This window comes from Primulina eburnea, chromosome 11, assembly GCF_022965805.1.
Source record: "Primulina eburnea isolate SZY01 chromosome 11, ASM2296580v1, whole genome shotgun sequence".
Taxonomy (NCBI): Eukaryota; Viridiplantae; Streptophyta; class Magnoliopsida; order Lamiales; family Gesneriaceae; genus Primulina; species Primulina eburnea.
Genome location: NC_133111.1, coordinates 33,235,010 through 33,252,106, shown reverse-complemented (window position 1 = coordinate 33,252,106; position 17,097 = coordinate 33,235,010). Strand labels below are relative to the sequence as shown.

At 37.1% G+C, this 17,097-nt stretch overlaps 1 protein-coding gene across 2 annotated transcripts; it reads left to right on the top strand.

Annotated features, from left to right (window-relative positions):
• The first annotated feature begins 14,073 nt into the window (after window positions 1–14,073).
• On the top strand, window positions 14,074–16,872 carry LOC140805173 (NPL4-like protein 2). 2 transcript variants are annotated; one of them, XM_073161399.1, is made up of 3 exons: window positions 14,076–14,228; window positions 14,322–15,319; window positions 16,386–16,872. In XM_073161399.1, exons 2-3 carry the CDS (start codon window positions 14,339–14,341, stop codon window positions 16,632–16,634), a joined length of 1,230 nt encoding a protein of 409 aa, XP_073017500.1. In that variant the 5' UTR covers window positions 14,076–14,228; window positions 14,322–14,338; the 3' UTR covers window positions 16,635–16,872. The 2 variants fall into 2 exon arrangements, with proteins under 2 accessions (XP_073017498.1, XP_073017500.1); XM_073161397.1 differs by having other exon boundaries at window positions 14,074–15,319.
• The last annotated feature ends 225 nt before the right edge of the window (window positions 16,873–17,097 follow it).

The window sequence follows — 17,097 nt, the reverse complement described above, 5'->3', positions numbered from 1 at the left end:
GGTGCTTGTTTTAGACTATATAAAGCTTTGTGTAATTTAAACATGTGATGAGGTGAGAAATGATCGATAAAACCTGGAGGTTGTTCGACGTAGACTTCTTCTTGTAAGAGACCATTCAGAAAAGCACTCTTCACATCCATTTGATATACTTTGAAATTCTTGAAAGCAGCAAAGGCTAAGAATATTCTGATTGCTTCGAGCCTTGCTACTGGTGCGTAGGTTTCATCAAAGTCTATTCCTTCTTCTTGTTTGAAACCTTGAGCAACCAATCTTGCTTTATTTCTCACCACTGTGCCTTCTTCATTGAGTTTGTTTCTAAATACCCACTGAGTTCCAATGACAGCTTGGTGAGATGGTCTAGGCACTAGAAACCAAACTTCATTTCGTTTGAATTGATTCAGTTCTTCTTGCATGGCTTCAATCCAACTAGGATCCAGAAAAACTTCTTCAATTTTCTTTGGTTCATCCTGAGATATAAAAGCAGCAGACATGTATTCATTAAGCATTTGCCTTCTGGTTCTCAAAGGCGCTACTGGATTACCAATAACCAATGAGGGAGGATGAGATTTTCTCCAGATAAAAGGATTTAAAAGGATATCTTCCTGATTTGATATGTTGAGATTGTTCTCGACGGAACCAGTAGTAGGTTCTTGAGTGTCTTCTGCTGGTATTGGTAGATCCAAAGTCTGCACTTCTTGTTCCACCATCGGAATATCTGGTTCTGGATTTTGAAGATCCTTGATGTTTGCTTCTACATCATCTTCACTGTCAAGTTCCAAGTGAATCCTATCCAGCCTGTTACTTAAATCAGATATGTTAGATATTTCAGGAGCACTGCTGTCTTCATCGAAGACAACATGAATCGATTCTTCAACATTAAGAGTTCTATTGTTGAAAATTCTAAAGGCTTTGCTTACAGTAGAGTAACCAAGAAATAGTCCCGCATCTGATTTTGAGTCAAATGCAGTTAAATGATTTTTGCCATTATTTAGTACAAAACATTTGCAACCAATCACATGAAAATAAGATACGTTAGGCTTTTTCCTTTTCCATATTTCATAAGGGGTCTGGTTGTGCCTTTTGTTGACCATAGATCTGTTTTGCGTGTAGCAAGCAGTATTGATAGCTTCAGCCCAGAAGCGTTGAGAGATATCTGCATCTGCTAGCATTGTTCTAGCTGCTTCTTTTAGAGTTCTATTTCTCCTCTCAGCTACTCCGTTTTGTTGAGGTGTTCGGGCAGCTGAATATTCATGATGAATCCCCTGTTCATTCAAATATAACTCAAGATACTTGTTAGTGAACTCAGTACCCCGATCACTTCTGATTTTAATGATGGAAGTAGATTTTTCATTTTGAATCCTTTTCAAAAGCTTGATCAGGAGGCTACTGGTTTGATCTTTTCCTGCGAGAAATATTACCCAAGTGAATCTAGAAAAATCATCAATAACAACAAGAGTATATTTCATTCCCCCTAAGCTCATGATAGGGATTGGACCAAATAGATCCATATGCAGTAGTTCCAGACATCTTGAAGTTGATTTGCTATCTTTGTTCTTGAAACTGGATCTTATCTGTTTCCCAAGCTGACAAGCAGAACAAACATGATTTTTAACAAAATTAATATCAGGTAATCCATCAACTATATTCTGCTTCTTGAGATAATTGATTGACTTAAAATTCAGATGATTCAGTTTCTTGTGCCATAGCCAGTGTTTATTGCTAAGAGAAGCAACTAAGCATGTAGGAGTATAGACATGATTTGAGTTCCAAGATACTCTGTAAGTGTGGCCTTCTCTCTTTCCAGTTAACACAGTAGTTTCAGCAGAATCTCTAACTATACATGAATGCTTCTGAAAAGCTACAGAATAACCATTATCACATAGTTGACTAATGCTGATTAGATTGTAACAAATATTGTCAACTAATAGCACATCATTAATAGTTATGTTACCATGGATAATCTTACCTTTACCCATGGTTTTACCTTTTGAGTTGTCTCCAAAAGTTATCTTTGTTCCAGTGCAACTCACTATTTGGGAAAGTAGGTTTTTCTATCCAGTCATGTGTCTGGAACATCCACTGTCCAGATACCATGTAGAGTTACTGACTTCTGCTTTCTTCTGTTGTTCCTGCAAACACAAATTTTAGTATCTGGTACCCAAATCAATTTGGGTCCAAGCCTTATCAGTCTTTTGGGGACCCACATTTGTACAATTTTTGGTGACCTTGTACTTCGGGTATCCGAAGATATGTGTGCAACAGAAGGTCTGTTATTTCTAACAGTATGCATATAAAAGTGTTGTTCCTCCCTTCTGTTTCTGTTTTCCAGTCTGTATCTCTTCTGAACAGGTTTTGAGTAGTAGTACTGGTAATTTTTAACCTTCATAGGATGTTGTTTTCCAGAGTTGAATTCTTTTCTGAATCTAGAACTCTGGTCAACTTTTTTCTTAGGTTTAACATAACCCAGACCATAGTGCATTCTTCTGTTCATCTGATTTACATTCCTTTCAACTGAAGCAATAGGTATTTCTGGTTTCTGTACCACGCTGGATTTCACAAAGTGAATATATTTCCCTTTGCACATATCCAGTGTTGGCTTAGTATTCGTTTCAGAAGTGCCTTCATTATTACAAAAACCGAGACCACTCCTATCTCCTGACTGTTTTTGTAATTCTTGCATCTTTTCCAGTGAAGCAGAAGACTTGTTCCAAGCATTTACCAGTAGCGACAACTTCTGGTTTTCAGAAAGCACCTTCTGGTAATCTGCTTTGGCTCTTTCATTCTCAGTTATTAATTTACTCATCTTAACTTGTAAATCATTGCAGCTGTCTACTTGCAAGCAAGTTAACTTACTGTTCTGATTCTTTAAGTTTTGATTTCGATCTTAACTTCTTCAAATGATTGAGAAAGTCTAGAATACTCTTCTACCATGTCATGTAGTGCATTAATCAAATCAGTTCGTGTAAATTCGTTAGAGTCAAAATCAAATACCTCTCCAAATGTTGAGGTTGAATCATTGTCAGCCATGAGACATTTGACTTCTTCAGCATCACTGTCACTGGAATGACTTTCTGAATCAGATGACTCAGAACTAGAGTCCGCCCATTTGGATTTGCTTTCTTCAGCAATCATTGTTTTTCGATCTCTTCTGGACTTTTTGTCATTCCTCTTGTGATCCTTTCTCTTCTGGTCATCCTTCTTTGGTTTTTAGGACAATCAGCAATGAAGTGACCTATCTTTCCACAGTTAAAACATCCCATATCACCAGATGGTGAATCTTTCTTAAAGTTGCGATTGGGACCCTGATAAGTTCGATGTTCTTCTTCATGAACTTGGAGAATTTCTTTACAAATAATGACATAGCATCACTACTGATTTGTTCAGCAGACTTCTCCAAAGTATTGTCAATGATCACAGTGGGTAGTGCTTGAGGTACAACTACAGCAGCAGTAGAAGAGGTAATGGCAGTAGCAGTAAAAGCAGTAGCAGTAGCAGCAAGAGCCTTGGTAGGTAGGCTTGAAGGCTCTTCTCCACTTCTTACTTCCAATTCGAACTCGTAAGCTTTCAGATCTGCAAATAAGTCGTGCAGTTCCAACTTGTTCAAGTCTTTGGACACTCTCATAGCCATTGTTTTAACATCCCATTCTCTGGGTAAGGCTCTCATCACCTTGAGGGCTATTTCTCTGTTGCTATGCTCTTTACCCAGAGCTGTTAGCTCATTTACCAGGCTACTGAATCTTTCATCGAACTCGTTTAGAGTTTCACCAGCTCTCATTTTTAGATTTTTGAACTTCTGCATTGCTACAGATAGTTTGTTTTCTTTCGTCTGCTCATTTCCTTCACATATTTGAATGAGCTTTTCCCAAATATCTTTTGCAGTAGAACACATTTTGATCTTGCTAAAAGTGTTCTTGTCGAGAGTTTTATACAATATATCCTTTGCAACATTATCAAGGTTGGCCTTCTTCTTATCTTCACTGGTCCATTCACTTCTTGATTTTTCAACCATCTGCGGTGCCCCCTCAGTAACAGCAACAGCTGTGTTAGGCTTTAAAATTTTCAATGGACCATCAGTAATGACATACCACATGTCATCATCTTGTGCTGCAAGATGAGCTTGAATTCTAATCTTCCAATCATCAAAATCTTCCTTAGAGAACATAGGGATCTTGCTAAAGTGTGCCATCTGTTGTAGATTTTCACGAACAAGAATAACCTGCTCTGATACCAATTGTTGAGGATCGAAGTTGAGTTTAGAGGGGGGGTGAATAAACTATACTCGTTTTTCTTTCTCTTCTGATGAGGTACTAAAATCCTGTTAGAGATAGTAGTTTATCTTGTACGTATACCTTCACCTAGATTACAATAGAACATGCGGAAACAATCTGATGAGGTAATTGAAAGACAATAAAAACAGTAGGCAGCAGTTGTTTATGGAAGTTCGAAGATAAAATCTTCTACGTCTCCCCTTCTTCTGTTTCCAGAAGGTATAACTAAAAGACTTTGGAAATTACAGTACAACTCTTGTACACACCCACTTCAGAAGGACTTACACCTCAGCCTACTGAAACTCTTAGTTACTCAAATCACAAATAATGTGATACACAAAGTTCTGAAAAGACTCTTTTCAGATTACAAACTCTTCCTGATAAAGTATAAGTGATGTAAAGATTGTGAAGAGTGTAAGAATCAGTAGCACAAGATGATCTTCAAAAGATCAGATATTAGCTATGAAGCGTGTCCTACTTTTCTTTGTGTTGAACTCTAAGTACTCAAGGAATTTCGAGATTGTCTTATCAGTGAAAATAGCTTTGATCCTTGAAAAATGATGTTAAGCGAAGTGTTGTTGTCTAAGGATTTGATCCATGTATATATAATCGACTGAGTTCAACGTTCACAATCAGAGGATGTCTCCAGATAACTGATATAATCAGCTTTATTACCAAAAGAGGTTCCTGCAGAAAAGCTATAAAACAATCAGTCTTGTTTTATACTTAATTGGGTAAAGTGCATTAAATGACTCCGTATAGTATTTAATGCTGCAATTAATACTAGTACTAGGAACTTTAACGGTAACAATTAAAGTAGTAACGTTAGGCAACGTCTTCTACTGGTTCTGTATTTCTATCCTTTCTACTGCTTTAGTTTTACTAGACCAGTAGCTTCTGATAAGCGAGTCTACTGTTCTGGTCTGCTGGTTTTAGTTAACATCGCCATAATAAAATTCATGTCTAGCAGTCCGTGTACGCACTGTAATTTCCGCCAACTATATCAACGGGCACGGACCCCGTGTACAGGTCCGTGGAAGGGTCCGTGTAGACTTGGTAATTCTCTTCTTTGAGGATGACTGGACCCTGTGTACAGGTCCGGGTGGGATCCGTGTAGACTCGATCGTCTTTTAATGGATTTGTTTGCCCTTCAAGCTCATTCCATGCATCCCATGCATCACGACTCCGTCAAGACTTAGAACCTTGCTTGCAAGCTCTTCTCGATCGCTCATGAGTCCATGCAATGCATCCTTGAATCTTCTTTCCATCTTAGCACGTCATGCCCGGCCAGATTCATATCAACTATTTTATTCAAGCTTGCTGTTACTCTGCTAAAATCACCACTCGTATTCGAATATCAAGAGCTCACTCTTATCAGATATATCAGTAGCAATCAAGGCTATATTTACGAGCTTGTTAGCACTTTGAAATCTTTGTTAGATTAATTCAGTTGTGTTATATACAGTAACGCACTGTAAAAGTTATTGTGAACTAAGAGTTTCAGTTTGGCAGTGTTAAGTCCAAATTGAAGTGGGTCAGTACAACGTGTGTATTCGATCAAAGTCTTTTAGTGAAAATTATATCTTCGTGATAGAAGGGGTGACATAGGAGTTATTCTATTCTCCGAACATCCAGAAACAAATCGTGTGCTTTTTACTTCAGTTCTTATCAGTTATTCTATCTTTCATTCAGTTTACTTCCGCAACTGTTTTTCAATTAAACTGATTGTTATCGACTGACGAGATACCGAGTGCCAGTTTGTCATTAAACTGAACCCAATATAAGAAAATAATTTATAATCATTGGGTGTTTATTCAACCCTCCTTCTAAACACTTATCACCTTTTAACCGATCCTTTCATGAACTAATTGTCATTTCAATTCTCATATGTTATTAATTGTATCATATTGTGTTTATACTAACCGCCATGTCGGCCACATCTTGTTTTATGTGCTTGACGGTAGGTGAGGCGAGGCTTGGGATGCCAGAGTCCAGCTACTGGCGAGGAGGTGCGAGTTATAGTGAGATTCTCAAGTCTTAGGAGCTATTTGATGCTTGGATTATTTTGGCTCACTAGTTTATTTTGGCATGTCAAAACTCATATTTTAAACATTGGGACATGATTCTCTATGTTTATGTCGGTCTGTAACCCACAGGTTATGTGTTTTACTCAATATTTTATTTTGTTAGATCTATCTTTGTTTATTTGGCTTTTGTTGGGGACATGTTTTTATATTTTCGGATGTTCTTATTTTTGGAGTGATGTTGCCTGTTTTATTTTAGAAAAGTTGAAAAAAAATTCCCTCATTTATAATTATTAGAATTAGATGTCGAACCCGGGGCCCTACATTAGGTGGTATCAGAGTGTAAAATATTTGCGAATAGGGTAGATCAAGTTAGTTCGATTTGCTTGAGCATGTGATATATTCACTAGCATTCTCACTGTGCCATTATGTGAAATACATTATTATAATTGAGATATTATATTGTTGAGCTTTATTTGAGACTTTTGAGATTAATTGAGTTTCGAGAGTTAGAGATGGTCGATACAAGATTGAGATGATTATGATGTTGTGAATTTATCTGTGTTTGATCTATTGTATATCAGATATGGCTACTCGAGGTAGAGGTCATAGTAGACCTAGAAAAAACATATCAGTGGCACAAGATCAGGGTAGTGCTACTCATACTCAGATGGATATAACTCCGACTCCGATGGATATACTGTTAGCCAGATTTCAATCTTTGCACCCATCGATGTTGAAGGTATGAAGAATGCATTAGAATGTGAGAGCTGGTTGGAGAGTATGGATCAATTATTTGAATCTTTTGAGTATCCAGATGATCGTAGAATCAAGTTATTGGATGTTGTTAAGAGTTGGTGGATCATGACCAAGAAATATTTAGAGGGTCGAGGTACGATTGTTACCTGGGATATCTTTAAATCTGAGTTTTATCAACGTTTTTTCTACCCCTTACAGGAAAGATAGGGGAGCCGAATTTTCAAATTTAAAGCATGGAAATCTAAATGTTGAGTACTATATTGCTAAGCTCTCGAATTTACTGAGATTTGTGCCTCATATAGCATCCGATGAAGAAGCTAAGGTTGATCACTTCATAAATGGTCTTAACCATGATATCTTTATCTAGGTTAATACTGAAAGGCCTAATACTTTTGTTGAGGCTCTTGATCAAGCCAAGGGAGCTGAAACCGGGATCATTAGACAGAGAGGTTCTCAGTATATGCAACGGCCCCAACAACTACAATATCGACAGCAGTTCAGACAGGGTAATAGTGGCGGTACAGTGGCAACATAAGAGAGCGGTTTAGGTCTAGAGGCAAGCAATTTTAGAGGCATGGCAACAATTATTCGAGTTCTAGTGGATAGAGACAGTCTGGTTCAGTTCAGAGCACTGGATATTCAGGCCCAAATTGTGGTCAGTGTGGTGGTAGACATTATACCGATTAGTGCAGAGGAGTCTCAGGAGCTTGCCACTTGTGTAACTAGGAGGGACACTATGCTCGAATGTGTCCTAACTGTGGCAGTGATATATCTCTGAGTTGGAGATCATCAAGACAGACACCTCACCAGAACTGCCAAACCCCTACAGTTCATTCCTATCAGCAGTCTAGCCGGTCAGGTTAGAGCAAACAGAGTGGTAACCACAGGGTTGGAAAGCTACCTAGATGGCAGGCCTGAGTTTTTTCACTCACTGAAGATGAGGCACATAATGCTCCCGATAATGTCATTGCAGGTAATTGTATTCTCTCAAGTTATCATGCTTATGTTTTGACGGATACTGGAGCATCACACACTTTCATATGTGGGAACTTTGTCTCATTGCATTCTATGTCATTATTATCTACATTATTTATTTAAATTCCACTGGACAAAATTATAAGTGGTTGTGAATTTTGTTACAAGGATAATTTCATTAAACTTTATTGAATTTGTTTGAGATGTCTGATTTTGATAGCATAGTTGATATTGGCATGTTGACAAGATACATGGCAACTGTAGACTATTTTCAGAAGATTGTTAAGTCTAGGCCTGATATGATAGATCAATGGATGTTCTATGGTAAGGGTTCTCGAGCTAAGATTACTTTGATATCTTTTTTGTCCATGACTCGTTTGTTACAGAAAAGAGCAAAATGTTTCTTGATTTAGGCAATTGATATTTCAAGTTCAGTACCAAAATTGGAAGATATTCCAATTATCAATGAATTTTCATATGTATTTCTAGATGAGATTCTAGGATTTTCTCCAGTCCGAGAGACTGAGTTCAACATTGAGTTGATGCCAGGTACATAGCCTATTTCTAGAGCTTCTTATAGGATGGCGCCAATTGAACTGAATGAATTAAAGGAACAAGTTTAGAATCTATTGGCTAAAAGATATATAGGACCAAGTGTTTCACCTTGGGGTGCTCCGGTTTTATCCGTGAATAAGAAAGACGGGTCTATGAGGCTTTGTATCGATTATAGACAGTTTAATAAAGACATAGTAAAGAATAAGTATCCTTTGCCGGGGATGATGATCTCTTTGACCAGTTGCAGGGTTCTTCAGTATATTCTAAGATTGATTTATGATCCGGATATCATCAGTTAAGAGTTAGAGAGGCAGATGTGCCTAAGACTGCTTTTCGTACCAGATATGGACATTGTAAATTTTTGGTTATGAATTTTGGATTGACCAAAGCACCTGTGGTATTTATGGATTTGATGAACCATGTTTTTCAACAATATATAAATCAATTTGTTGTGATCTTCATTGATGATATTCTTGTTTATTCAAAATCCAATTTGAGCATGCCGAGCACTTGAGAGCTATTTTGCAGATTTTGATAAATGAAAAGATGTATACTAAATTATCCAAATGCGAGTTTTGGTTGGATAGAGTGGTTTTCCTTTCACATGTGATTTCAAGTGTTGGTATATCAGTTGATCCGAGTAAAGTTGAGGCAGTCATTAATTGGTCTAGACCAACATCAGTTCCTGAGGTAAGTAGTTTTATAGGTTTTGCAGGCTATTATCGTAAATTTATTGAATGATTCTCACAGATTGCAAGGTCAATTATTCAGCTGACACAAAAGAATGCACCATTTATTTGGTCGCAGGCATGTGAGGCTAGTTTTGCTGAACTTAAGCAGAGATTGACTAGTCCTGCAATTCTAACTATCCCATCAGATGTAGGAGTATTTATAATGCACACTGATGCTTCACATCGAGGACTATGTTGTGTATTAATGCAACATTGCCGTGTGGTTGCCTATGCTTCACAGCAGTTGAAACCACATGAGTCTAGATACCCAGTGCATGACTTGGTACTTACAGTTGTGGTTTTGGCCTTAGAGATTTGGCGTCACTATTTGTATGGGGATATATTTGAGATATTCACTGATCAGAAGAGATTGAAATACCTATTTTCACAAGGTGAGCTGAACATGAGACAGAGGCGTTGGTTAGACTTGTCGAAAGACTATGATTGCGAGATAAAATATTATCCAGACAAGTCTAATGCAGCAGCCGATTCTTGGAGCAAAAAAGAATGAAATATGTCCTTGATCACTAGCAGTGTATCTGATCTAGTAGAAGACTATTGTCTTTTTGGTTTAAATTTTATGGTAAATACTCAACCTGTACGAGTTTTTATGATCCTGGCAGAGCCAGAGCTGTTTATCAAAATTATAGAAGCCCAAAAGTGAGATCAAAACATTCAGTAATCAGTTGAACTTGTCAGATCAGGGCATCGATCAGAATTTTGGGTCAATAATGAGGGTATTTTGTTTGTGAATGATCGTATTGTAGTACTTAAAATTTCAGAGTTGAGGATATAAATTCTGCGTGATGCTCATTCCAGGAAGTTCAGTGTACACCCTGGAAGACTTGAAAAAACAATTTTGGTGGAAAATAATGAGATCTTATATAGCAGAATTTGTATCTCATTGTTTGAATTGTCATCAAGTGAAAGCAGAAAAGAAGCGACCAAGAGGTCTTTTGCATAGTCTTAAGGTTCCAGAATGGAAGTGGGACCATATCACCATGGACTTTGTCACGAAATTTCCAAGGTCATTGAGGGGCTGCGATTCAATTTGGGTTATCGTTGACATATTAAACAAGTCTTCGTGTTTCATTCCTTATCAAATGATATATAGGCATGATCAGATGGCCATATTTTACATCAGAGAAGTTTTGAGATTGCATGGTGTGCCTAAGTCCATTGTATCAGATCGTGATCCCATGTTTTCTTCTCATTTTTGGCAGAGTTTACAGGAGGACCTTTGTACTCGTTTGCATTTGAGTACATCATATCATCCTCAGACAGACGGACAGTCAAAACGTAATATTCAGACAATAGAGGATATGCTGAGAGCTTTAGTGATTGATTTTGTTATTGGTTGGCAGGATTCGCTGCCACTTGTCGAGTTCTCTTATAACAATAGTTATCAAGTGAGCATTGAAATGTCACCATTTGAAGCACTATATGTTAGAAAGTGTCGATCTCCTCTATACTGGGACGATTTATCTGAAGCACCAGTTGTGGAACTTGATATGATAAGAGATAATGATATAGAAGGTGAAATTGATTCAGAGTCATATGCGAACTGCTCAGGATAGGCAGGCTAAGTATGCGAACATCAGGAGACGACCGTTGATTTTTGAGAAAGGCGACAGATTTTTTCTAAAAATATCTCATTTCCATGATACAGTCAGATTTTGAAATAAGGGTAAATTATCAACGAGATTCATAGGACGCATGAGATATTTATAATGTGTTGGTGATTTGGCTTATAGATTAGCTCTTCCTTCCACATTATCAGTGTTCATGATGTTTTTCATGTATTCATGTTGAGGAAATATCATCCAGATCCTTCTCATGTACTTACACCCGACGAGGTTGAGTTAGATCAGACTTTGAGCTACTTTGAGAGACCGATTCAGATTCTCAACAGAAAACATAAGCAACTCAGAAATAAAGTGAGATTGTTGATTAAAGTACAGTGGAACAGACATGGTGTCGAGGAGGAAACTTGGGAATAAGAAGACAATATGAGACATAATATCCATAGTTATTCAAATGAAGTATACTTCTATTCTCGGTCTTACTTTCGGTATTGATCATTATATCGTAGAATTGTCATTGGTGATTTGATTTCGAGGACAAAATCTATTTTTATACTAATGGTAATTATTGGATTAAGTCAAAGTTATAAGAAAAATGTGTTGTAAAATAAAATGGGGACTTTGACCACTAAAGTGTACACTTTGACTACCTAATTAAAAAATAAATACATACAATACACACACCTTACCATTTATCAGAAAGTGAAAGAGAAGAAACAAGAAAACCTTTCCCCCAATCCACTCCTATCACCATTGTAGCAGCTGCCGTAGAATAGTCATAACTTCTCCGTCCGATGTCAAAACTCAAAAATTCCTGAAGGGTTGTGTTCCTAAAATCCTAAGCTTCTATTTATGTCATAAATCATGTTTTTTGAGAAAGGATTCAGCTGGATCAAAGCTCCTGTTTTTCAGCTTGTTTCTGCACAGCTTCTTGTCCAATTCGGTAAGCTTTTGCTTTTGATTTTCGGGTTTAAGTGGATTGTGCACTAAGAATTTCGACTTGTGGTTCAAATAAAACTTGTAGATCTATTTGTTAGCTTTCTATAGCCGCTAGAAAAATAGAATTCCAATTAGAAATGGATTTTATATGATATTTCTACCAAACGGTGTAACAATCGAACTCTGTGTTTGAGCTATGTAGAATGGCTACTGTAATTCGAGCTTATGACCTTCTTTCTGTTGGATTCTGGATCTTCGGTTAAAATAGAAATTTTAGATCTATGTGTTATCTTTGTACTGAGACTGAATCGGTAATTCCATTAATTATTTAATAAGTTATCCACGTTTTACTAAAACTACTCATTTTTAGACTTATGTCTGCGTATTTCACAAGTGCCAGCGTGTTCTTGTTAATTCTGGGATTAATTGGTTGGGATTCTGGATTTTGTGTTCCGATAAAAGTTATAGAACATTGTCTTCTCTTCGAAATGGTACCATATTGGCTTGATTCCATTGAGTTTTGAGGAAGTTATGCTCAAAATACTAAAATGTTCCAGATATGTACCGATTCAGAATTCGCAAGAATTTTGTTTTATGTTTCAGTTTATGAATGACTGGGTAAATGACATTATTTGTCAAATTTTTGTGAAGAATAATTATTGGGCTTTGAGTTTTCTTGCATATCCAATATGTGGATCTTTATTTGAGACACTATTGAATTAATTATGAATTCTAGACAAAAACTGCTTTGTTTGGATAATGACTCAGGTTTTAGACTTACGTATTTTCATATTCGGTTGAAGTATTAACTTGGGTTGGCTCAAGATTATTTACTTTAAGTTGGTCAGTAGCGAATCGAGGTTTGTTTAATGGCATATCATATTTTTAGTTGGTTTTGGGTCGAAATCTTAGATGGAATAAAAATTTAGTTGATATTATATTTTTGTTTATATTATATTAGATTTCGTGGGTTCAAAACTTCTCAACCACATCTTTTGATCTCTTTTTAGTAATATTTGAAAAATATGTTATAGTCGTTAAGATACGAGGTAAAAGTATCAATTTTATTTTAAATTGTAAATTTTATGGCTCGATGAATTACTTGTGATTTGTTGATGATGGTTGTCTTGAGATTAGCTTATTATGATATTGAGTTGATGATATTGATTTGCATCATTGCATTGCATCTTGAGCCACTCTTCAATTCATATTTGATATGGTGCCTTGATTTGTTGGACGTATGAGGCTATAGTTGAGTTAGCATAGTATATGTGGGGGTCGCTGCGATGACCTGAACACTCTCTATAGACGCATCATAGTCCTAAGATTGTAGAACACAACACCCCGTCCTGAACGGATGAGTCGGTGGATGTTGCTGGGGGGTTATCTTCTCTTGGGGTCACTATGACCAGATGATTCACTTGATCTTGAAATTTATTGATAGCCACAGTTTTTAATCATGCATTGCATTATATTGCATATTTATGGATTTCATATAAACTAGTTATCATTTTAATTCTCATATGTTATTGATTGTATCATATTGGGTTTATACTCACTGGCATGTCGGCTACCTTTTGTTTTCATGTGCTTGACGATAGGTGAGGCGGGGCTTGGAATGCCAGAGTCCAGCTTCAAGCGAGGAGATGAAAGTTAGAGAGGGATTCTCGAGTCTTATGAGCTATTTAATTATACTTGGATTATTTTGGTTCACTAATTATTTTGGCATGTCCGAACTTATATTTTAAACAATTGGGACATGTAAATTATTTTGTCGATGTTTATGTCATTCTGTGACCCACTGGTTTTGTGTTTTACTCAATCGTTTGTTTTATTAGAACTGTCTTTGCTTCTTTGGCTTTTGTTTGAGACATGTTTTTATATTTTTGGATGCCCTTATTTTAGGAGAGATGCTGCCCGTTTTATTTTAGAAAAGCTGAAAAAAAAATTCTCTCATTTATGATTATTAGAATTAGATGTCAGACCTGGAGCCCCACATTTACAATGAAATATCAATTCGAATTCAATTGTAACAAATTATCGAGCTGAAAACACTTTTAATAAACTTCTAGTAGTTAATAGATCTCTTATGAGATGATCTCGCGTATTTTTAAATGAATTAATATTATTATAATAATAAATTATATTTTTGACATAAAAATAATTTTGAAAATAAAAATAATTTTTGTGCCAGAAGAAATAAAAATAAAACAGGTATCCTTTCGTGGGGCAAAAGATTTTGTACTTAAGTTTCATGCGTCTAAACTCTCTTCGTATTCTCCTCTTTCCCTTCTCAGAGTACTTTTTCCCTAGTCTTCTTTCATCTTTTGTTCGCTTCGCGGAGAATTCTTGATTCGTACGGCATCTACGATTTTCTTGTTATTTCCCCAAAAAGTAGGGTTTTTGGGTTTAATTTTCATCCATATAGTTGTTAATTTGCCAGTTTCTCACAATCTGTTTGATCATATTTCCGAGTAATCGTTGCAGTTATTGGTTCAATAAATATGATGATCAGAGTACGGAGCCGTGACGGGTTGGAGCGGGTCACGATCGACAACCCGGTTTCTACTGTGGCTCAACTCCAGACGGCTATCGAATCCCAGATTCGGGTGCCAAGACATGCTCAAATCCTCTCGACTAATCAGAGCTTGCTTCTGGCGAAGGCCGCTGCCGATTTGACACGATTTACTGATATGTCGAACCCGAACACCCTGATTGCTTCCCTTAAAATCGGGCATGGGTCAATTGTTTATCTTGCTTACGAAGGGGAACGCACCGTTGCGGGCCCTGCATTCCAGCCCGCTGGGTCGTTCGGCAGGAAGATGACCATTGATGACTTGATTGCCAAGCAGATGAGAGTTACTCGTCAGGAGAACCCGCACTGTGAGCTTGTCTCGTTTGACCGTGATGCGGCTAATGCCTTTCAGCATTATGTGAGTGAAAGTTTGGCTTTTGCGGTGAAGCGCGGGGGTTTTATGTACGGGACAGTGTCGGACGATGGAAAAGTAGAGGTGGATTTCATTTACGAGCCGCCGCAGCTGGGGACGGAGGATAATTTGATGCTTTTAAGGGACATGGATGAGGAAAAGTTTGTTGAGGCTATAGCATTGGGGTTGGGGATGAGGAGGGTGGGCTTTATATTCACACAGACTATTAGCCAGGACAAGAAGGATTACACATTGTCGAATTCGGAGATTTTGCAGGCAGTTGAGTTGCATGCCGAAGGGGATTTGAAGGAGTGGGTGACTGCCATGGTGAAGCTGGAGGTGAATGAGGATGGTGGTGCAGAAGTGCATTTCGAGGCCTTTCAGATTAGTGATATGTGTGTTCGGTTGTTTAAGGAAGATTGGTTTGAGCGTGAGGTGCAACAGGAGGTCGATCCTAAGCTTTCGAGGATGAAAAAGGATGTCGTGGTTGGAGTAAAAGATACTAGGGAAGTGGACAATGATTTCTTCTTGGTGGTTGTCAAGATTTCTGATCATCAGGTTCGTTGGATATGTCTTACCTTATTAATATTTGTATTTCGTTGCATTAGAGTTTTGTTTGGTAAAAAATAAGCATTTATTTGGCATTGGTAGCTACACAAATGTTTAACAGGCTGATCTGTTTGTGGCACTTGCATTACGGATACCTCCCTAGTGATTATGGAGTTCAAAAATTTGACACAAATTTGATTAGAAACTTCAAACTATATGACTCTAGAGTATGGATAGATCACAATGAGGATGATAATTGAGTGGCATGATATCTTGTGTTTTGACTAAATAGTTCCACTAACGCAAACTTGCCATTTATTTATGCGAGTGTGTTTAAGACGAGATCATGAAGTTCTATGTTGAAAAATATAATGAGAGAAAGATTGTATTAGCTCAAAACCTGTCTCTGTGAAATATTCATAGGATTATGTCATTGCAATATTGTCCAATTCCAAATTTGATGAATTTTGTGTCAGAGTTAAAAGTAGTAGAATTATTTCATAACTGTGTTACTTGTTGCATTGCCTTACTTTTGAAAGGCAAAAGAAAAATAGTGGTTCAGGAGCATTCGACTTGTTATTGCGTATATTACTTCCGCAGGCAGAATTCAGACTTGAATTTTCTGCATGATGAATTCTCTTGGAGCGACTGTGTGTAATGGTGTGGTTTTTGTTTTACTGATTTCTGTTAAACATCTCTATATCACCAATAGCATTAGTTTCTTCCAATTTAGCCCTCTTGTGTCCCATATCTGGTTGACACTGCATATCTTTGACGTAAACGATCAAATACTAAGAAGATGCCTCAGTTGCTTTTTGGTGCTGTGTTGCATTGTGATGTATGCTAGTTATCAATGAAATATGAATGGCATTGCATTTGAAGTGTGATGGATGTTGGCACAACCTCAAAATCTGGACTATGAATGATTTTTCAAGAGATACATTTAATTTAGTTGTGTTCGCTTGTACTTCCTTGTCTACACCATACTCTCTCTCTATTATGCAGCAATCTTTGTTTTTGTTTCCGGAAATCATACAACTTATATAAATGGTTCCGTCTTTTTGTGTGAATGCAGGGTCCTCTCACATCAACGTTTCCCGTTGAGAACAGGATGTCACCACTAACAATGGATGCGCTAAAAAATCATATGGATCGAACAAAGAGCCTTCCCTTTGTAAAACGAATATCTGATTTCCATCTGCTGCTCTTGCTCGCCAGGTTTTTAGACATCAAAACGGATATCCCTGCATTGACCGGCTGCGTGCTGTCACAAGCCACAGTACCTGAAGGATACCAGCTGCTAATCGAATCCGTGTCCCATTAAGTGGAGGAAATCTTATTTAAATGAAGTACAAAACATAAAAATGAAGTTCCCTCAAGGATATGGCCAGCTGCTAATAGAATCTGTGATCAGTGCTTAATCGAAACCGAAACTCATTGCAGTGCTACGGATGAGTGGGCACGATCTTTCTATTACAAACCTATTTGGAAACCTGAACACATTAACTTATGTGCTCTTGATTTGCTGTGTAATATAAAGCCTAACGTTATATATTGCTTTATTTTGTTTCTTTATAAATTTTTTTTACTTTGTTTCTTTAAATATTCTGGTTGCCAGGTACTCTGTATTAGTTCCAAATTGTTTTGGGATAGATTTTGCTGGCTATTTTTACAGATCCAAATCAAATTGAAATTCACTATTTTGTTACTGTTGGGCCGACTAGTTTGAATAATTAATTTTTTTATAAAAATGCCTTTACTTTTACTATAAGATTTGATAACTAATG

Coding starts and splice junctions, on each gene's coding strand:
- LOC140805173 (XM_073161397.1), top strand. CDS start 14,339: ATGATGATCAGAGTACGGAGCCGTGACGGGTTGGAGCGGGTCACGATC. Junction 15,320..16,385: donor TCAAGATTTCTGATCATCAG/GTTCGTTGGATA, acceptor GTGTGAATGCAG/GGTCCTCTCACATCAACGTT.